Raw genomic sequence first — 23138 nt, 5'->3', positions numbered from 1 at the left:
AGATTGATTGATTGATTAATTTCCCAGCTTTGGTTATTATATACAGTATTTTGGAGACAGAGAGTTACAGACTCTCTCCCAGACCACGGACTCATAATACAAGTCAGAGCTTTATAAAAAAAAAAAAGTTGTGTTTTCTAAATTGGAGTTCAAGTTATTTGTACTTCCAATAGTGTTAATATACTACACAGGTCATGAACAAGATTTCTTTTACATTTTCATTGTAAATGGGCTGAAGCAGTTCATTAAAAGTAGTCTAACATAAATGTAAACGCTGTAATTTGATTATTTTAATAAACCATGAAACTTGGATGGATTCGATGCCGGTGTGACCACAGTGCACACGTCTGCTGTCGCTCACAGTGGTCCAAGGAACCGCTCAGGGAGTTTGTGTGTTCGCTCAGACACCTGAAAAATTAGAGGGAACATTGGGCCTCTGACATTCAATACCCAGTTATTAAAATGTTAAGTGTAAATCATCCGCAGCCCACAATAGCAGCTGAATTTACTACGATTTCAGATCTTTTTACACATCAATAAGAAACCACCGATGTGTAAAACAGGCTGACAACAGAATGACGTAAACCACACTGCTGCAACTGTGCAGCTCTCAGGTTTTATCTATTGTTTCTCTGTGTGGCCAGCAGGGGGAGGTGTTTTTTTTTTTTTTTTTTAATATTAATGAAAACATTTTTCATGAAAGTTGCAAATTTGTTATCTGTTTTTATGACATTTTTCACTGTGGATTACAACAACATCAACATTAGAAAATGAAATACATTTATAGTAGGTGATCATTAATCACTATTATTGGCACTATTAAAGGGCCCCAAAAATCAAACTTTGCTTAGGGCACCACGGAGGGCCAACCCTTTTTACACTTCAACGATTGTACACAAAATACAATCATCCATCCTTCTATCTATTTATTTTTGTCCACTTATATAATTCAGCATCACAGGGAAGCTGGATCCCAGTTGTTTTTCACAGAGGGCCAAGCAGTGGAGGGAGCTGCCGACCTCCCAGCAATACATGTAAAAGCTTTATTTTATGCTGACTCTGGTCATCTTTATCTATCATAAAAATTTGCTTCACGATCTGAAACACGTAAGTGTGGCAAATATGCAAATAGCTAAGAAATCAGGATGGGGTAAATCGTTTCTCACTGCACTTCTGTTAGGCGACTGAATAAAAACACAAAGTCAGCAGTCTGGCTATGAATGTCTTTAATGTTTCCAAGATCAGAATCACATCAGGGTGTACAACCTCACCCCTGGCGCCGTTGCCCACCTCTCAATTTTAAATACACGTAGACATTGAGGGCTACCAGGAGGGGCTATGCGCTTACCTGCTGCTGAGTAATTGCATATGAGAGCATGAGGGTGGGAATGGATGTTTGTATCTGTGTGTGCCTGTTTGTCTGTGTCCATATGTCAGGTCGGGTATCAGACGCCACCTCTCTGGGGACATCTCAGGCCCTCCAAGGTATGGAGGCCTATCTCCCCCCACCACTCCCCCTGCCAGTGGCAGACGCCTTCAGACATCGGTGCATTGGTGGTTCTTTGTGTCTGGGGATGGGCGTCCAGGTACTGCTTGTCGGGGCCTGGAGCCTGGGGCTCGCTCGGGCTCCTTCAGGGTGCGGTGCCTTTGGCCTCTCAGCCTGGGGCTCGGTCACTCTGGCACAGCTGGCTGCCGGCGGAGCTCACGGGCACGTCACGTTTAAATCATGCTTTTTATCTGTTTTTGTTTTTTAATGTTCTGTAAAGAACTTGGGATCACCTTGTTGTTGAACTGTGCGATATAAATAAACTTGCCTTGCATTTTGGCTGCTACCTCAAAGCACACTGTGCGCTGTCGATCTTACGTGCTGCACAATAATATTCAATATTTAGTATTTACAGTTATATTCACATAGATCATCGCGGTGATGTTGTTTATTATATTGCTCTCTTTTGTTTGCTTGTTTTCTCTTTTTTCTTTCTCAACAGGTGATCCAGGTGATTGATATGTGGATTTTTTTTGTCTGTTTGATTTGTTGGCTTGGACAACTTCCTACCAGACCCGTGGAAGTGGAAGCTTCAGTGAAGAAAGATTCCTGCTCCCAGCTGTTCATTGGCTCAGCATTTTAAACCCCTAAAGGGTCACCTGGCCTGTAAATAAACAGGGCCAATAAAAAAAATCACAAGAATAATACAAAAACTTCAGCCAGTTTAACTTAATACATTAACTTATTCTTGTGTACACAGTAATTCATAAATAAATAATGTATATTATCAATAAAGATTGATCTAAACAGTTTAACTGCTATGTGCAGATAAAGGTTGCATAGCTTTAAAACATTTGCTATCCAGCAAATATCAGTCAAACTCAACACAAAAGGAAACACAACAATCGTTCAAATTGTTTGGACCGGTGATCCAAATCAACTGGCGTTGGTCAAACAGATGTGTGGTAGACTTACTTTGAAGGAGCTGCTACCGACAAACCAGCAAATAAACACCAAATATTTCATCTGTGACATTTGTGAGGTTTCCTCAAACACACAATACATTTGTAACTTTTAATTTTTTCTGTTTTTGTGTCTTGCAAATAAACCTTTAAACTGATTTGAAATGATGTTATGCATTTATTTTTGGCCCTTATCTACGGTGGCCCTGAGAGGCCAAATGGACTGCAACTTAAGAAAACACCAGCAATAAAAAAAAACGCTGCAAAAGCACAAAAAACACAACTGAAATAGGAAAAAAGAAAACACAAATACAAAAAATGAAAACACAAATAGGAAAAAAGAAAACGGAAGTGTTTCTGGGGAGACAATAGTAATTAGTAATAAACAGAGCCAGTGTGACTAAGTGGAGCTTGTGAGAGTGAGTGGATTGAAGAAAGTGAGGGACTCAGATGTGTCAGTTGGTTTGTCTTTGTTTGTGAGTGTGGAGGAGAGATTGGGTTGGTTTTAAAGCTAAGTTAAGAATATTCTGAATTTCAATTCATTTTTATTTACATAGCACCAAATCACAACAACAGTCGCCTCAAGGCGCTTTATATTGTACAGTTTAATTTCCAAAACTTGCATATGATCTTCAGTTTGCAGGTGGACTATCACATAGCAGCTGGAGCAGTCTCACATGGAGGCCAGTCCACTGCTGCCACCTGTGGCCAAGTGCCATAGCCTACTACTAGATGAACTTGTGACACACATCTGCAGTAGAGGCTGAGTGGCTGCTCTCACACCTGGAGCATCCAAATCGACCCACAAACACGCTGAAAGATGCAATGCCATCAATGTGGATTGTCAAGACTGAGAGACCTCTTCCCTCTGACCCCTCCCCAAACCCTCAAACCCTCCTACCCACCTCGACATACAAACTCTGTGTGGCTTCACGTGTTCTGTTGATGTTTACATGATCGAAATAACTTGAACACAAACACAAACAAACAAAGAGGAAGACCGCACCGGAAGGAAACAACTACAAGTCCCAGCATCCTCTGTGTTTAGGGAGCAGCAGTGAAAGTGAAAGTATTGAGCCTCCGTTCAGAGCAGCAGGAGGAGGAAGGTGGAGCTGAGGCAGGTGAGTGTTAACATGAATATGTTTCTTCTTATGACATAAAATAATTCCACGCTGTTCGTGTCTGTGGGTGAAATGTGAGGCCGGTCGGCTCCTCTGAGCGCTGGTTTCCTGTAAGTAGAGAGGAAGTGAGTTTAGCTGAGCCTCCGTTTAGTGTGAGAGAGCAGGAGGAGAGTGAGAGCTGTGCTGAGGCAGGGTGAGTGTTAACACCGCTCTGACATTACTGTGTCTCTGTGGCGGGAACAACAGGCTCCGTCAGTGGAGGCAAAAATAATCAGACTTTGGTTTTTCAAAGGAAACAACTTTATGTCGGAAGTTCCCGCACGCTCATTGGATAACGATGTGTCAATCTCGAGCTATTAGCCAATGAGCGTGCGGATTCACAGAAAGACCCGCCTTTATCACGGGACTTTAAAAACTACAATGGCGACAGAAACTCCGTGAGTGGAGTTCAGGGTGACGTTATGAAACTGTGAGGTTTGAGCCACTTCCTGTTCTCAGTCCCAGCGTCCTGGGCCCTGTTTCAGGAAGCCGGTTTGGAAAACTCAGAGTGAAAAACGACACTCACGGTTGAGTAACCCCGAACTGTCCAACTCGGAATATTCCGTTTCAGAAAGGCTGATAACAATTAGTTCAGTCAACGCGGAGTTGCTTTAACCCCAAGTGAAGCGCGCGGACGAGGATACATAAAGCCCTGATAAGCGGAGCACAGATTAAGCGAGTCACCATGGAGACGGAGGGAAAGAAGGCGCGGTCAATGTATTTCACAGCGCTTGAGGCCGAAATTCTGATGGCAGCATATGCCGATAACATGCAAATTCCGCGGAAAAAAGTAACACAGCCTCAGCTGCGAAAGAAAGGGAGCATGCATGGCAAAACATAGCCAACAGAGTCAATGCGTGAGTGTTACTTTAAACATTGATCTAGGGATTTCCACCCATTTAACACGTTATTTTATCATATGTTATTTTATTTGTTATTTTATACATTTTATTTTGTGATGTGATGTGAGCGCAGGTGCAACCCAACAGGCCCCAAACGTTCCTGGCAGCAAGTAAAAATGAAATATAAAAATATAGTCCAAACAGGTAAGGTGTAATTGTATTATGAGCCATAGTGCTTGGTCTGTTTGTCCGATGTAAATCAATTGCAGTTAGAGGCTACATTAATTTTCTTTCTGTAAGCACTTATTGAAATTATCTGAGCACATTACAAGTACATATTTGCTTACTCTGTATGCTCAAATGTGACCCGTTATAGCCAACAGAAAAAAAGCGGAGGCCCGAAAAACAGGTGGGGGTCCTCCACCACCACCACCACTCACAGAGGCTGAGCAGTTGGCCCTCAGCCAAAACAGTGGGCGCCCTGTGGCTGAAGGCATCTCTGCGGGGACATCCTCTGAGGCAATAACCCCGCAAGACACAAGTGCCTACATAGGGGGTAAATTCAAAATAATACATGATGTGCATACATCCTTTCTTCACAGTCACCTTTGCAGTGCGACACATTCATTTGATAAACTCTTTACCATAATGAATTATTTTGTAGTGAAGTTATTTTCCGACTGATTTTGCCTTCCCTCAGTCTTGGTTGTCTTTGAGAGCATAATGACAATGAAGTGTAAGGTGCTTGGTATGTTTGTTAATTGCCATTTGGTCCCTTGTAAGTTATAAGTGACCTGTATAAACCTCATATTCTATCAGTTGATGGTGGTGGTGTACTGCATCTGGTGCAGCCTCCTGTTGAGCCAGACCAACATGCAGTTGTGAGTAATACTCCACAGATTATATGAGGTTACAGTAGAACAGCAATGTTGTTTATTTCTTTACTACAGGAAAATAATGAAGAAACATTGACAGCTGTTACAGAGGAGGAAGCAACAGAGACACTTTATGAGGTTTACATCTTTTAATACTTTGTGTACAGGAAATACAGGCGACCAATAAAGCCAGTTGAACAAAAAATCTGTTTATTCTTCTTTCAACATGTTGAGGTGATGGGTCAAAAGAAATGATTGTGACATATGGTGTCTCTGACTGCACTTCCATCTTGTATGTCCGTGGGAGGGTCAGGATGTTCATGGTTTGGATCACTGCTGATGTTTGGTTCAGAAGGACAGTGTTCTCCTCTAATTGTGGCAATGTTGTGAAGAATCACACATGCCACAATAATGTCACATGCCCTTTCTGGGGTGACCCTGAGTCTTTGCAGGCACTGGAACCGGGCCTTAAGCATTCCGATAGTCATTTCAATTCTGGCTCTTGTCCTGCAATTAGCCAGATTATATCGCTGCTGTGGGCCCGGTTCAGGGTCAGAGTAAGGGGTAAGCAAATAGGGTAAACATGGATACCCCCTATCACCAAGCAAGTAGCCAGTGAACTCTCCTAAGACAGAAGGGTACACTTCAGTTCAAATGTCCCTGAAGCAATTGGTCTTTATATATTTTAAAGTATTCTCAACTCACCATGTCCAAATTTTGTGCTCAGTGTACATTCACGGAATATTTGTGAGTCATGGACAGAGCCTGGCCACTTGGCTTCCACATTTGTGATAATGTTGGCAGCATCACATATGATCTTCACAGTGCAGAGAACACAAATTAGCATCCATTACTATAATGAAATAATTTGTTAGTTTGAAATGCTACAGGGAACTATGTACCTGTACATTAATGCTGTGGAAAGACTTCCTGTTCACATAGTCTCCTTCATTTACTGAAGGAGCAATGATTGGAATGTGAGTGCCATCTGTACAGCCAATCACGCCTGGGAACCGTGAGAATAAATGTAAAATTTAAGTAGTAGTTCAAGTATCACCACATCATACATTAAGTTTTGTTCATCCTGATACCTGCAATTTTGTGGCATCCCTCTTTGATAAATCTTGTGGGTCTATGACCGGGGAACACCACAGACGAGTACAGGAGACGTTTCAGTGCAACTGTAACATTCCTGACTGCCCGACAGACGGTAGCCTTGGAAACGTGCTCAGCGTCACCAATATTATACAGAAAGCTCCCGTTTGCAAGAAACCGAAGTGCAATACAAATAATATGTAATGAACTGAGAGCATGTCCGCGATGTGTCACATGCGTAATATATGGCCTGAGGATGTTATCCAAATAACTTATAGATTGTGCTGAAAAACGGTAACGTTCACACAGAAAATCATCAGGAAATGATAAAATGTCCAAACGCGCTCTGATCACTCTCTCCCGGCGGAGAGCTCTGCGGAGAATTTGGGCTTCACGATCTACTGGCTCTTCAAGGAAGTGGCACGCCATGTCCGACACTTCCTACTGTCAGGTTTCCGACAAAGGGGCGGAGACAGTCAGGGTTAGTTGTAGTAAACCTGCTAGGGGGCAGGTTAGCTTCACGGAGTGTGTCGTCATAGTGACTCACTCAGGCTGCAGCTGAACTCGCTTTGTGAAACCGAAAACCCAGAGTTTTCGTTAACTCAGGGTATACTTACTCAGAGTTTCCACTAAACCGGCTTCCTGAAACAGGGCCCAGATCACCGAGGTTTCTGTTGCTCTGATATCTGATATTGATTATATTGGTAAACAGGCTGTAGCATAAACATCAAACACAGCTGAAGCAGTTTTTGGATGGTTGGCTTCAAATGATCCGTCGGTTTGAAAAGTAAAAACAATTTAAAAAGGTGAAGCTGATGCAGGGTGAGTGTTAACACCAGGACTTTAGAGGGAAGAAGAGTCACAGCTCAGCATGTTGTTGACGGGTTGTTGTTCAGTCGGGGGAAGACATCTGAATCATTGCAGGGGGAATGGCTTTCACAACTTTAATGAATTTACTCTGAGTACATGATATGCCATAATTATCTATGAATTTGTTATATGTTAACACATTTCCGTCATTGTCTAAAAGGTGTAAAACCGTCCAAATGCCATGATCCATCCAATCCTTATAAAAGATGGATTTTCTTTTATCGTATACATCTGTTGTTCCAAATCGAATTTGTATGTGGAGAAAAAATATGCTTGTGTATCATTTTCCAGTACTGGAGAACCTGTTTGTGAAAATTGGATAATTTAATTTGGAAATTTCAAAGTCGCACTTTATAAGAAATTCAATGCCACCCAGCTTCTCCAAAATTACTTTGGGAAAATAAAACCAAATACTGTTTGAATTATTTATGAAAGATTGCAACCATTTGAGTTTGATGGAACCATCATTGCTTCAAAATCAATCGCATTCAAACCTCCTTCTTCAAATGACTTCACTATATCATTCTTCCTAACATAATGTTGCTTGTTTCTCCAAATGTAATTGAAATTAATTTGATTTATATTATTGATTAGACTATTGGAAACATATAAACATTGTGATGGATAAATCAATCCAGAGATACCTTCTGTTTTAGTAAGCAAGACACGTCCAAAGATGGAGAGGTGTCTTTGTAGCCTGTAATCTTTTTGATTTCTGGGTAATTTGCTCAAAATGTAGATTTTCTCTATTATTTGTGTTCTTTGACATTATAATACCCAAATATTTAATGTCAGTTTTAACAGCTATGTTAAGAGAGCTACTAGGTCACAATCACGAATAGTTAATAATTCTCATTTTCTAATATTCAGGTACAAACCAGAAGCCTTTGAGAAAAGTGAAATTTCATTCATGTTCTATAAAAACTGACGATTCCTCGTCTAACATTAAAGCGTTTAGATGTTCCAAAAGGTAAAGAAACAGAACTATTGAGTCAGAGTATAATAAAGAAATTAAATCTATGAAGTTTTTTTTACCAAAACCAAAATAGGGTAGAGCTTTTAAAATAAAAGGATGTTCGACCGTATCAAATGCCTTATAAAAGTCTAAAAAAAGAATCACACCATCATCTTCAATTAAGTGATTAGAATCCAGTAGATCTACAACCAATCTAATATTATTGGTCGTAGATTATCGATTAGTCTTTTATCTTTACCAGGTTTGGGAATAAGGGAGATAAGACCCTGTTTCATTGTCGTTGCTAACATTTCATTACTAATGATTTCAGTAATAGTTTTGAAGAAAAATTCTTTTATTTCTTTCCAGAAGAATTTATAAAAGATTGCAGTCAAGCCATCCTGACCAGGAGCTTTGTCATTTTCAGTTTGTTTAAGGCTTGATCTCAGTCATCCAGTGATATATCAGAATCACAAATTTCTCTGAATGCAGAATCGATTTTTGGAGTATAAGGTTCAATCTGATCACAAAAAGTTAATGAATCAGCAATTAAATATTTTGAGGAGAATAAATTTGAGTAAAATTTATGTTTTTCTTCCGCTACAGTCTTGTGATTTGTGCATTCCTCCCCATTTATGATTAATGTATTAATAGATTTCTTTTCTTGCCTCCGTTTCTCCAAATTGTAGAAATATGAAGCACTTTTTCAGCTTCTTCTATCCATTTTGCACGAGCTCTAATGTAAGCTCCATGAGCCTTTTTCTTGTATAGATCATCTAATTGAGTAAAGACAACAGGGATTTCTTATCAGCCTCTGACATAAAATGTCTATTACAATAGTTATTTATATCGTAAAGTAATTTACTTTCAAATTCCTTCTGTTGTCTACTTTTCATTTTACTAAACGTAATTGAAAATTCTCTAACTTTAAATGAAAAAATTCCCATCTATGTATGTAATTGCCAATTGTTACGTTGTTGTAAATGTTATGGAGGAGCTCTTTAACTATCTTAACATACCCGTCATCAATTAATAGATCTGCATTAAATTTCCAGTAATCTTTTTTAAACTGCGTTTTATTTTCAGGGTTAAGTTTAAAAGTAATAATACTGTGATCTGTCAACGGGGCTGCTGAGATGCAATGAGCTCCGCCCTGGCGAGACACAGCTAGCGTGAGAGAGGTAGATGTAAACAAGAAACATATGTAGCCAACCTGAGTCAGCCGGGCAGACACGGGGACCATGACAGTTTGTGTCTCACCAAATACCGTTTTAATATTTTTTAGCCGAGAATGTAGCGGTTTAATCTTCAGATGTCTGGTCGGTTTGTCAAGATACAGCTTTTTTGCAAAAGTGCTTCGATGATTTCGGAGATGTCTGCCCAGCCCAGTCTCACGGCAAAGCGTGGGACAGACCCGCTCGCCTCGCAAGCAATCGAGCTGCTATTACCACCGACAAAGCGCAGGCCGGTACACAGCTGTAATAACCCCCGCTGCACACTGACTTCATTTACAGAGGTTATATTTATCGTGTTTTTATTTCCTGATGTTCGTATGTGTCATACGTGTTCCAGTCACCAATTCTGAATTATAACTAACATTAAAAACATGTTTAAGGAGGAGAGAGAGCAAAAAGATTCGATTAACATCTGATGTTTGGGTTTTTGTTCAATAATCAGCGTGACCTGATAAACACATAAAAGAAATAACGTTGGTGTTTCCGTCATGTAGTAACTGTTAGGTTTAACTGTACAAAGGTGGTTCGACACTATGAAACACACACAGACTTCATGATGTTCGCCTCATTTTTTTATTGTGAATATTAATCATGAGGGTAAACGGCCCTGTACACCACGGAGCGAGGTCAGCATGTCCACCATATCTTCAGCTCTCTGAGTTAACCCATCAAACTAATCTAACGCTCATCTACGAATAATTCACGGCTCATATCAATATTATTTTACAGAAAATCATCCTTATTACTGCCAACTATTCCAGATACCATCAAATGTTAAAGGAAAATATCAGGATGAGTGTCTGTGAGCTGAGAAGGACGTGAAGCGAGCAGTTTATCCCAGAGCTGAAGCTGCTCTGTGTGCAGAGATGAGCTCAGATTCCTGCTGTGATTGATCAACAGTCACAGAAATGTAGACTTGTAGTTATTACTGCAGTATGGTCACAGCAGATACTGATAAACATGTATTATGAGGATGGATGATCAAGTTTCTCACTCTCTCCTTTAAATCTCAGTTTTTTCTTCTTCACAGTTTATCTGTTAATTTATTAATGAATAACACTGAAAGAGTTTCTGTTATATTTCCCCTTGAACATCAGCTTATTAGGGCGGCATTAGGAAATAGCCCCCCTCCAAAGAATGAATAAATGAATGATGATAATAATAAAATGATTCAAAAGCAGAGCTCAGAGTGGTAGAATGGTCAAACATGGATCCACGGGTGGTTCAACTGCATTTGGTGACGTGACTAAAGCAAATCTTTCAAATAATCCCACCATCAACGGGATGTTGTCTCCTTTACTACGGTTACTTTACTTGGTCACCGTGTGAATTTCTTTGAAATGAACCAAATTCTTTTATTTGTCGGTTGTTGCATATTTAACCTCTACAGTCAGGAAAGGAGGAGATGAGGCCTCAACAATGTTGGGTTGTAGCTGTGGTTCAGGTTAGAGTGAGTGTCCATGGAATAAATGTAAGTCAGTGAACTGGAAACATGACTGTGTTCAAACTTTGTTTTCCTTTTTATAATGAGTCTAATCAAAGGTGGACAGAAGTATCTCCACTGTGACTTTTCTGTGTCACCATCAGAGCTTCTGCACAGTGTTTCTGGGGCAGATAACATTGCAGCATTATGGAGACATTATGGAGACAAAAAGAAAAGCGTCTGGACTTCTTTAAGTTAAACTTAAAGAAATCCAGACGCTTTTCTTGGACTGTTGGTTTCAGTGTTGAGTCTCATTCACACACTCCCTCAGACTCTTCACACACACTGATTTGCTGACATAAACACACTCCTGTGTGCTCTCTTGGCTTCACACACACACTGAGGACCATCTACAGACTGTGAGCTCCGTCTTCTTTGTCTTTGGAGCCGAACTCTGACAAAGTTAGGAACAAAACTTTCTCCAGCGTGTGAACTTTCCTCCTAGACTCAGTCTGAGCAGTCAGACCACATATTTCTACAGCAGCACATGAAGGTGTGGCTCACACACACACAGGTGAAGGAAACAGCTGCAGTATTAAAAACTGCTTCACTGTCTACAAATATATGAACTGAATGTTTCTTTCAGGCTGTAAAAACCTTATTTATCCTCCATTACAGTCCTGCATTCAGAGCATTACTTCTGTTATATTAGTACATGTATTTTATTCTGATGAACACATGAAACTCTGAGCTGGATTGAATCCATTGAATCAGAGTCCAGGACTCAGACTAAACACACTGAATGTGTCCTGAGCTCGGCCGCTGTTCCACAGTAACTGCTGTCAGAGTCACTGTTACTGAGTTAGCTTAGCTAGCAGGGCAGCTAGCAGTTAGAGTATGAACTCTGTAAGCAGTCAGCTCGGTCCTGGACATGGTTACTGACATAAAGCTGCTCTCTGCAGCCATGTTTGACCTGCTGCTTTGTAGGACTACAGTAATGGAGGATTTGGAGGCTGAACTGGGCTCTGTGACACTTTTTGTAGTGAACTGATGAAAGCTGCGTCTCAGATGGATGTTAGTCCAACACATCAGACACGACCTCTGCAGCTCTCAGTTGATGTGCACATGAATGATTTGTGTTTCCTCTGCAGGTGAAGGTAGAAAGTGTGTGTGAGCTGATGTGAATTGAGCAGCATGGATCAGTGTGAGGACAGAGAGGAGGGAGTCCCTCCCTCTAAAAGCACTCTGTGTGGGGAACATGAGAGCCAGACCAAAGCTCAGAGGTGAGATGACCATCTCTAACTGTCCATGACTCTTCTCCATGTCACAGCTCAGCACTCACATCACTGCTCCATCATTATTCACAGGAACCAGCCTGGACCTCCACCCAGCTCTGTGTCCTCTAAGAGCAAACGGGTGAAGCATTTCTTTCATAATTTAGGGCAAAAAAAGTCATCTGACAAAAAGTAAGTTCATGTCAGTGTTAAAATGTTTGAAATTTTAATCAGCTTTTTACTATTTAACGATTTAAATAATAAACTATTTACATAGTTTGTTTATACTTTTTATGTAATGTATTGGACACATTGGATGTGACACATGTTTCATGTTCACTTACTTTTAGCGTCAATCAGAAACCATCCAGCTCTGTGTCCTTAAAGAGTGACCGGTCCAATTGTCGAGGCATTGATTTTAAATCCCAGCCTGTGTCCGCTGCAGAGAGGTGAGCTGTTAATAACAAGAACTCTCTGATTTAAATGATTTTGATGTTTCCTGGTTTCTAAAATGCATCTCTGTAGCAGAGCAGTGTCTCCAAGGACACACAGGCTCAGCTGTAACTGTCAGTTTATCTGGTTTAAGACACATTTGGACTCAATTGGCTGTTTTTAACTACGTATTTTAATCAGAGGTGTAAATTTAGACCTCACACATCTGGATCCTAAACTATGATAGAAACAGCTGCTAGCAGTGGGTAGTTTGACTTTGATACGCTGCTCTAGAAAGCAAACAAAGGTTTGTGCAGCTCCTCTTCAGAAAAGTGTTCAGAGAGCAGCTGCTGTATTAGACAAAGGCTCGTCCTGTGAGCCCAGATGTGTGTAACAGCTGGATGAAGGAGAACCATCACAGTCGCGTCTCCATCCTGCCTTTATTAATGAACTTCCTGTTGCTTGCAGATGACAGGAACACAAAGTGTTTGTGCCACGTGATGCTGCAGGATTTGTTAACGTGTCCATGATGGTAACATCTCCTCGTCTAACTGCAAACACATGAGCGCTCCTAACGGCAGCTATCACAGCCACACAGGCAGACTGTGTCTCACTGTTGCATTCAGGGACATTTGTTTTCCTGTAAAAAGCTGAACTCTAATCTAAGAGGACTGTTACTGACAGGAAACAGCTGCATTATCTGCACTCTGTGTGATCACAGCTGCTTCAATCACTTTATCAGAGAATTGATCATTGAATAAAACATGTTTGTGTCTGCAGAGGTCAGAGGTCACAGTCTGCAGGATCCAGCTGTCCGTCTGTGAGGAGTGACTGGTCCAAAGGTTATCCTCCAAACTTCAGTGGTGAACCTGGACCAACGAGGTCAGAGAACTGTGATGACTCCTTTACATGTTTGTGTTTTCCTGGATAAATATGACCAAAGATTCATTAAAAAGATAAAAATATTAGACTTTGTCCTGTAGCGCTGTGTGGCAGGCAGGATTGGACCCAAACACAACAGGATGAAGTCAAAGAGGCAGCTTTATTTCAGCTGTGAACATGCAAACAGCAGAAATAAGGAAACATAACTGTAGGTTTGCAGTGAATGAAGCCTCAGCTCAACGCTCCACTTTGTCCCTCTTTTCCTTCTCCAAACAGCCACATCAGGAGTCTCTGATGGAGTTTTAAAATATTTCATTACAAATGTCCAAAGATGGGTTCAGGATACCTGAATCCACAGTTATTAAAGCTAAAATAGTTCACAGGGTTTGGACTTTGTTAGGTGACGAGAGAACATCAAAGTGTTTTTTATCTTTAAACAGTATTTTTATCACTTCAGTTGCTCTCACAGCCCTGTTTGTTATTTTACCAGAGCTCTTATGTTTCACTCAGTGCTCCCACCAAACACCTTGGAGGACACATTAGTGTGATTTAGATTTCATTGGTGTAAACACCAGTCACACAAGCTAACCCATGGAGGCAGCAGCAGGCTTTGTGTTTGGTAAAGTCTGCTGGCTTAAACTAAGAGAGTTTAGTTTGTTAGCACAAAGAGCTGTCAGCTAAAGCCCCGAATGCACTTTGAATACAGATGAACTGAGAAAAACACTTTAAATACAGCAAACAGTCAAACTGACCACAAGTTTTTCAGCTGATCATCCACAGCAGTACGTTTAGCATTCATGCTAGCAGCAGGCTATGACTGTCCACAAGGCTTAATATACGTGTGTGTTTGATATAATGCCAACAAGTACAAACAGGTGTTCTTACAGGTCTTAATCACAGAGGTCTGATAAGTCTGGTGACTTTCACACTCAGCAATTTTGCTGCCTTTTATTTTATATTGGCCTTTTTAAAGCCCTTCAAAGTCTCCCACATTCATACAGAGCTTTTAACACCAAACTCCTTTACAGTCCTTCTCCTCTCACACACGATCACACGACTGATTTGTCTGCAGCAGCTGTGTTACTGCTAGTATTTTATTATGTGTGTAATCTCCTCATATTGTTCCTGTGGTTTAGTTTGACTTCCTTCTGCAAACTCAGCTGCTCTGTTGCTGATACACGTCTCCATGAATATGATTGATCAGATGCTGCCAACACCATGTGTTTCATGTGAGCGCTCAGCTGAAACCCTGGGTTGACTTATCGAGTTAATAACAAGCTTCACGTGACTGTGAATGCTAAAGTGAATCAGATAAAGGAAAGAGACCCTGCTAATGTTGGACTCACTTCTTAGTGTAGATCCCAGGAGGAAGTTCAACATAGCCATTCTTTGTGCTAGCTCGACCAAACCTGAGAGCACAGTGCAGGATAATGATCATCATCTGTCTCTGTCAAGGACATTTAAAATCCACAAATAACAAACATAATTATATTTGATCATTAAAAATATGTTTTCACTTAAAAAGCATGAGCACACTGGTGGATTACAGAAACATGAAAACTCGTTAACAGTAAAGTTAATTTAGGTGTAAACAAAGTGTCAAACATACTGAAGTAGAAGGACTGATGTTTGTGTTAACCCTCACATGGGCTGTACAACATTATATAGGGAGACAAAAACAGAGATTATCGTAGCCATCGCTCTCTCGCATGGACGTGGCAGTCTTGCTGTCTGCTGCGAATCCTCCCCGTACCTCCGTGACCTCGTCTGGTATCTGCTCCCTCCTCTGTAAGAGACAGTAAAGGAAAACACGTCTCTGCCCAGTCTTGAAAATCGAATCTTATCATCCATTGTTCTTCTAGGGCCTCTTCTTCTTGTGGCCTCAGCTAACTGCTAATATTTAAATGGCTAACATTAACATGTGTGCCAGCCAGGTTAACATTTATGATGACCTATGATTAATTAACTGATGTTGAAACTGGAGCTTTACTGACCTCTGAAATTCCTCCTAAAGTGTTATTCAGTGTTGTGACAGTCAGCTGCTTCAGCTGCTGCTGGGATGGGCTGTGGCAAAGAGAACAGAGAAAATCAAAATCAGAGTTTTTCTCTGAATTAAAAGCAAGGAAACAACAATATATTCTACATGGTGAAACTGATGGTTTCTGGTGTTTGGGTATGTTTTTCTGTATTTATGCAGATAAAGTGTAAACTCAGATGAATTATACCATCAAATGTTAAAGGAAAATATCAGGATGAGTGTCTGTGAGCTGAGAAGGACGTGAAGCGAGCAGTTTATCCCAGAGCTGAAGCTGCTCTGTGTGCAGAGATGAGCTCAGATTCCTGCTGTGATTGATCAACAGTCACAGAAATGTAGACTTGTAGTTATTACTGCAGTATGGTCACAGCAGATACTGATAAACATGTATTATGAGGATGGATGATCAAGTTTCTCACTCTCTCCTTTAAATCTCAGTTTTTTTCTTCTTCACAGTTTATCTGTTAATTTATTAATGAATAACACTGAAAGAGTTTCTGTTATATTTCCCCTTGAACATCAGCTTATTAGGGCGGCATTAGGAAATAGCCCCCCTCCAAAGAATGAATAAATGAATGATGATAATAATAAAATGATTCAAAAGCAGAGCTCAGAGTGGTAGAATGGTCAAACATGGATCCACGGGTGGTTCAACTGCATTTGGTGACGTGACTAAAGCAAATCTTTCAAATAATCCCACCATCAACGGGATGTTGTCTCCTTTACTACGGTTACTTTACTTGGTCACCGTGTGAATTTCTTTGAAATGAACCAAATTCTTTTATTTGTTGGTTGTTGCATATTTAACCTCTACAGTCAGGAAAGGAGGAGATGAGGCCTCAACAATGTTGGGTTGTAGCTGTGCTTCAGGTTAGAGTGAGTGTCCATGGAATAAATGTAAGTCAGTGAACTGGAAACATGACTGTGTTCAAACTTTGTTTTCCTTTTTATAATGAGTCTAATCAAAGGTGGACAGAAGTATCTCCACTGTGACTTTTCTGTGTCACCATCAGAGCTTCTGCACAGTGTGGAGAAAGATCCAGAAGCAGAGCTGGACTGCAGACAGCCAGTCAGAGCAGCTGTGTACAAAGTAAGACTGAACATCTGTCTGCTGATGGACTCATTTCTGAAAACTGGACTTCTTGTGTTGTTCAGACATTGAAGAGTTTTCTTTCTCTTTAGTCTCATTGTTTTTCTTTCTTTCAGCAGATGTTGGTCTGCAGGAGGTTTTAGATGAACATAAGATCAGTCTGAGGAGGAGATGTGAACGTGTGACTGAAGGAAGTGATGAAACAGGAAGTAGAACCCTCCTCAACACCATCTACACTGAGCTCTACATCACAGAGGGACAGAGTGAAGAGGTTCATACCCAACATGAGGTGAGGCAGCTGGAGACAGCTTCCAAGATGGACGCCCTCCATGACGCTCCAATCAGGTGCCAGGACATCTTTAAAGCCTTACCTGACCAACAGAGACCCATCAGAGTGGTTCTGACCAACGGCGTGGCTGGTGTTGGAAAAACCTTCTCAGTGCAGAAGTTCACTCTGGACTGGGCAGAGGGCTTGGAGAACCAACATGTCAGTGTGGTGGTTCTGCTTTCATTCAGGGAGCTGAACCTGATCAGAGATGAGCAGTACAGTCTTCTGGAGCTGCTCCATGTTTTCCATCCAACATTACAGAAGGTCACAGCAGAGAAGCTGGCTGTCTCTCAGCTTTTGTTCATCTTTGACGGCCTGGATGAAAGCAGACTTTCATTGGATTTCACCAACAGGAAGCTGCTGTCTGATGTCACACAGAAGTCATCAGTCAGCCAGCTGCTGACAAACCTCATCCAGGGGAATCTGCTTCCCTCGGCTCTCGTCTGGATAACTTCCCGACCCGCAGCAGCCAATCAGATCCCTCCTACATGTGTTGACAGGCTAACAGAAGTCCGAGGCTTCACTGACGCCCAGAAGGAGGAGTACTTCAGGAGGAGATTCAGTGATGAAGAGCTGTCCAGCAGAATCATCTCCCACATGAAGACATCCAGGAGCCTCCACATCATGTGTAGTATCCCAGTCTTCTGCTGGATCACTGCTACAGTTCTGGAGCACATGTTGACTACAGAGCAGAGAGGAGAGCTGCCCAAGACCCTGACTGACATGTACTCACACTTCCTGCTGGTTCAGACAAAGAGGAAGAAGAACAAGTACCATGAGGGACATGAGACGAGTCCACAGGAGCTGACGAAGGCTGATAGGAAAGTTCTTCTGAAGCTGGGGAGGCTGGCGTTTGAACATCTGGAGAAAGGAAACATCATGTTCTACCAAGAAGACCTGGAGCAGTGTGGTCTGGATGTGACAGAGGCCTCGGTGTACTCAGGAGTTTGTACAGAGATCTTCAAAAGAGAGTGTGTGATCTTCCAGAAACCAGTCTACTGCTTTGTTCATCTGAGCATTCAGGAGTTTCTGGCTGCTGTCTACATGTTCCACTGTCACACCAACAGGAAGACAAAGGTGCTGAAGATGTTTCTAAAATCAGAATCTTTCACCAGTGTTTTTGATAACAAACATCTCCAATCACTTGATGTATTTCTGAGCAGAGCCATGTATAAATCCCTCCAGAGTAAAAATGGCCACCTGGACCTGTTTGTTCGCTTCCTTCATGGCCTCTGTCTGGAGTCCAACCAGAGACTCTTAGTAGGTCTGCTGGGTCAGACAGAGATCAGTCCAGGAACCATCCAGAGAGTCATCAACAACCTGAAGAAGATGAACAGTTATGAAATCTCTCCTGACAGAAGCATCAACATCTTCCACTGTCTGATGGAGATGAACCACCTCTCATTATTTCAGGAGATCCAAGAGTTCCTGAAGTCAGAGAACAGATCAGAGAAGGAACTCTCTGAGATCCAGTGCTCAGCTCTGGCCTTCATGCTGCAGATGTCAGAGGAGGTTCTGGATGAGTTTGACCTGCAGAAGTACAACACATCAGAGCGGGGACGACAGAGACTGATTCCAGCTGTGAGGAACTGCAGAAAGGCTGGGTGAGTCCAGATGTGATCATTAACATCATTGATCAGTGTAGGTTAGTAGTTTAATGTTGAAAATAAAATCAGATTGTAAGCACAAAGTGTTTGTGTCCGTACGCTGCAACCTTCCACACCATTCCTTTATTGTACAGACTCAGCAGCAGCTCCATGGATCCCAAATCCAAGAGTGGAGAACAGATTTGAAGTGTGTCACATCCATGCAGTCACAGCTGTTTCCACCATGTTTCCACTGGTATTAATCCTGTTCAATGACATGTTTCATATCAGTGAATATGTTCTTTAGGACGTCCACTGACATGTTTAAGTGTCCTGCTGGAAATCACTCAAATCATCCATGAAATCCATGAAAAATCCTTTTAGTGTTTCTAACTTCACCCTCTGTCCTCTCTCTCTCTCCATCCTCCTCACTGCTTCTTTCACTGATAATCACACAAACATCGTATTCAGCTACAAAATAACACAATAATATCATCTGATGATCATTATTATAAGAGCAGGATCCATATTTGATATCAGAGTAACACACTGCTTGGTTATGTGCAGTCATCATCAGTGACTGTGGGTCAAACAGAAGCTCTCTGATTGGTTGCTGACCTTGGTCACCTGTCCACTCTCACCTGTTTGTGTTTGCTCTCTCTTTGCTGTCTCCATCCTCTCTCTCCTTTCTCTCCCTCTCTGTCTTTGTACGTCACTCAGGTCCAATGGAAACAGTGACATTTACAAACCAATCAAAGACAAACTGATCCATGTCAGGTTATAACAATATTCAAAGTGAATACAGGCTGCTGCTGGACACAGACAGGTAACATCATTTTGACTTGCTGTCACCTGGATCTGGACTCATAAACACTGAAGCCCTGAACAGGAATACAAATCATTTTCTGCCAACTAGCGACACACCAGCAGATAATGGCTCAGAAAGCTCAAATGAGCCAATCATTTCTGTATTTAGTTCCCCTGAGATCAGATCTGATATCAGCAGCTCTGAGTTCATTCATCATTAATATTGTCCAGTGATGAGATTTCTGCTCCGTTTGGTGACAGTCAGCAGGTTTTTCGTGCGTGTGGACGTGAACAGTCGTACCTGACAGCAGGTAGCAAACAGAGATCATCTTTCCAGCTGGAACTCTTCACTGAGCTGAACTCATTCAAAATGTTCTGGAGTCAAAACAGGAAACAGTCCAAATGTGTGTCTTCACTCTGACTCTGGATCAGATCTCAGTGACAGACTGTGGACATTATGGAAGCCTAAATGTGACACCATCTTCCTCCTTCATCTGCAGATTAAAGCCAAACAAAGATTCTCATTAAAAGTCTGCAGGTCTGAGAGAGACTCAATCGTTGTGTCATGTCAAACACAGTAAGAGGAGCTGAAGCACAGATGTGACGAGCAGATTCATCAGATTATGACCTCACTCTGTTTTGTCTTCATATACATTCAGTCTGTGTTTATAATGCAGATTTTCTGCTTTTATAATAACACATTTTATATTTTCTATCATCACAGGCTAACTCAGTGTGGACTCAAAGAGTCTCACTGTGAAGTTGTGGCCTCAGCTCTGAAGTCCAACCCCTCCCATCTGACAGAGCTGGACATGAGTAGAAATAATGACCTCAAGGATTCAGGTGTGAAGCTTCTGTGTGCTGGACTGGAGAGTCCAAACTGTCGACTGGAGACTCTGAGGTGAGTTCACTGACTGCGGCTGTTGTTGTTTTTCTATATTTCAGGTCTTTGATTGATGTTTGAAACTTTCTTTAGTTCCTAAATGTTCAGGATGTGTCTGAAGAAAAATGTGAAGAAGTTTGAGTGCTTTCAGAAATGTTGTCTTTCCAAACGACTGAACAGCAGTTTTTCCTTTTGGCTCCAAACAGAAGTGACAGACTTGAGCAGGGTTCATTTAAAGGCTGACAGAAGTGGAGTGGTGACGGGGAGATGTTTGACAGGACAGTGTTTCAGCCTCCACAGGTTCATGTTGTGCTCCATCAGTCAGTGAAGATGAAGTCAGTGCTGATGAGGCTGTAGAGTGTGTGAGGGATGTGAATGAGGATGATGAAGATCTGATGATAGCAGATAAAAACAGGCTGCAGAGACTTTGAGCCATACAGGGCACACAGTGTGTGTACAGAACAGCTGAAATCATTATGGAGGCCTCACTGGGATATGGAAGCATCACAGTACAGCTTCAGTGAAGCTTTATAGTCTCTGATATGAGATGAGAAATGAAGCAGCCAGAGCTTTTTCATGAGTGGAAATCCACTGTGACTGTGAGCTGCTGCTACAGCTTCCAGATTAGCCAGCAGCTCATCCTGCTCAACATTTTCTCACCAACTTTAATGGAAGTGTGATGTTTTCAGCTGGAGTGATGGTCAGGGTGGCCTCCCTCTCCTCTTCTTCTCCTCTTCCTCTTTCATTTGTAAAGCCACTTCTGCTGCTTTCATTCATTTGGAAGTCCTGTAGCTGAGTTTGGGAGAGACTAACAGCCTCGGCAGCAGAGGGGAGAAAGGCTGTAACACCACCACTTTACTCTGTTCTACCTGTCACATCATTTTATCAGGAAACAAATATGCTCATGTTTTTACTATGTTTGTCTTGAAGATGTAAGAAGATCACATGGTGCTTTTTATTATTGTGTTGGTTTGTTTCCTGTCTCTTGGATGGAGCCCAGCTGTGCGTGGCCCCTGGGCCTGTGGTCAGAGTGTGTGCTGGATAATCCGGCCCAGGATGAGGCCAAACTGACATGGGATGAAATGTCTGTCACATAATTGAGCTTAGTGTAGTTTCATTTCTGCACAATTTAAAAACAACCAAAACTTTGTTCTGTCTTTTCTATGTTATACTGTAGACTTTCTTTGATACTGTGTCCAAAAGGAGCAGCTTTTACTTTGAAGGGGACGCGTCTCTGTTTCCTCTTCAGGTTGGATGATGGAAGCAAATGAGTGTGTGATGTTCTTTCAGTGTTGCACTTTGTAGACGCTCCCTGAGCACTGGTCTCACAGCCAGCTGCACATAGAGACCAGTGTTGTTAGTCCAGGTCAGAAGATGACTTGTTGGAATGAAAATGAGCTTGTAGTTTGTCTGCTTTAATAATGTGACTGGAAAAAGGTGTTGGACTTCAAATATTTCCATTTCTTTCACACTTCACCTTTAAAAGTGAAGCCTTGTGGTTCCTGGAAGGAAAAACACAACTTTTTCAAGTCTTTGTCATGTTTTGATGAGAAATGTACGAGTTTAATGTGAAACATTCAGAGTTTTTTCTCTTGTTGTGTTTGTTTGAAGCTGCTTCCTGTTGGCTTCAGCTGTTTGGAGTTTCCATTTTCTAAACTTCTACATTCTGAACCTTCTTCAGCTCTGAACAAATGATGAAACACTGAATGATTTCAAGCTCACACTTTGTCTAATAAACTTACATCTTTCATTCTTTATACAGATTGATGGACTGTGGTTTGTCAGAGATCAGCTGTGATTATCTGGCAGCAGCACTGAAGTCCAACCCCTCCCATCTGAGAGAGCTGGACCTGAGCTCCAACAACAACCTGCAGGATTCAGGAGTGAATCATCTGTGTGGTTTCCTGGAGAGTCCAGGATGTGGACTTGAAACTCTGAGGTCAGTCAGCATGTTTTAGTTGTGCTGAGATGAATATGATGTGAAAGTTGTGCTGACACTAAACTGCAGACATCAGGCTGATATTATACTGATCCACACTGAGGATCTTCATGGTAAAGTCTGTTTTCTTCTTCTCTGGTTTAGTCCATTGACTGCAGCAGAACAATGTTCACATTTCAAACAGTGAGACTCAACGTATGGCCCGCGGCCCACACGCGGCCTGCCCACCTTTCCTGATTCAGAGAGAGGGGACCCTGATTAACTGTGTAGTGTTCTTCCTCACAGTTCTAAGTATCAGACACAACAATGAATAATCCACAGCTGACTGTCTTTAGCAGGTCAAAGGTCACGGCACACAGCAGACAGTGGGAAATATTATAATTCTGATCATTTATCAGCACATATCCATATGTATAAAAACAAAGCTGACACTGTGAGACTTGATCAGAGGTGTGATCATCACAGCAGAGGCCTTTGTGTCAAAGTCACTGAGGATCAAACAGAAACACATGAAGCAGATTTTCCTCTTCTGGCTTTTTATAGCAGATAACCTTCAAAATATTCTGCAGTCCATCAAAAACTGAAGCAAACCATGAATCAACATGTGAACATGACCTGATGCTGCTGAAGGGAAGCAAAGTTACAGAGGTTTGATTACAGACACAGCTGAGAGTTTGTAATCTGTCATCATTTTAAAAGGTTTAAATTTCTTCAGTATTGAACAGCAGAAATGAGGCTTTGTTTTCGGAGGCCGACAGCAGTGAACATAACAGCAGACCGGTGCGTAATAAGCAGTGAATAATGCAGGAAACAGATTTTTGAAGGTAAACTGTTCTTGAAGTACACTGAGAGAGAGAGAGCTGTGCAGGAAGTAAACGTCAAAGTCAGAGAGAATTCATGACGATGTTCATCAAACGTAAAGCGTAGTTTGGATCTTCTTCTGCTGCTGGTTCACTCAGTTTTGGTTGGAGACAGATGA

The 23138-nt window shown here is 41.6% G+C and overlaps 2 protein-coding genes and 1 long non-coding RNA gene across 3 annotated transcripts in view; all 3 read left to right on the top strand.

Annotated features, from left to right (window-relative positions):
- Positions 1-23138, top strand: part of LOC308407496 (protein NLRC3-like) — a gene marked incomplete at its 3' end in the record, with an annotated part of 496743 nt that overhangs the window by 236696 nt on the left and 236909 nt on the right. The window contains exons 2-3 of the mRNA XM_080899151.1: positions 16540-16616; positions 16733-18548. Of these exons, the coding sequence (XP_080755277.1) occupies positions 16540-16616; positions 16733-18548 (1893 nt within the window). The remainder of the gene's footprint in view (positions 1-16539; positions 16617-16732; positions 18549-23138) is intronic.
- LOC308394560 lies at positions 3105-12626 on the top strand. The gene is made up of 4 exons (XR_013971238.1): positions 3105-3569; positions 12055-12186; positions 12271-12369; positions 12528-12626. It is a non-coding gene; the product is annotated as an uncharacterized lncRNA (long non-coding RNA).
- Positions 13372-23138, top strand: part of LOC308394039 (protein NLRC3-like) — a 237891-nt gene continuing 228124 nt past the window's right edge. The window contains exon 1 of the mRNA XM_080878165.1: positions 13372-13491. The gene's annotated coding sequence lies outside the window, so the exon portion shown is untranslated. The remainder of the gene's footprint in view (positions 13492-23138) is intronic.

This window comes from Rhamphochromis sp. 'chilingali', assembly GCF_963969265.1.
Source record: "Rhamphochromis sp. 'chilingali' genome assembly, chromosome: 1".
NCBI classification, from domain to species: Eukaryota; Metazoa; Chordata; class Actinopteri; order Cichliformes; family Cichlidae; genus Rhamphochromis; species Rhamphochromis sp. 'chilingali'.
This window is presented reverse-complemented; position numbering and strand designations above follow the sequence as displayed.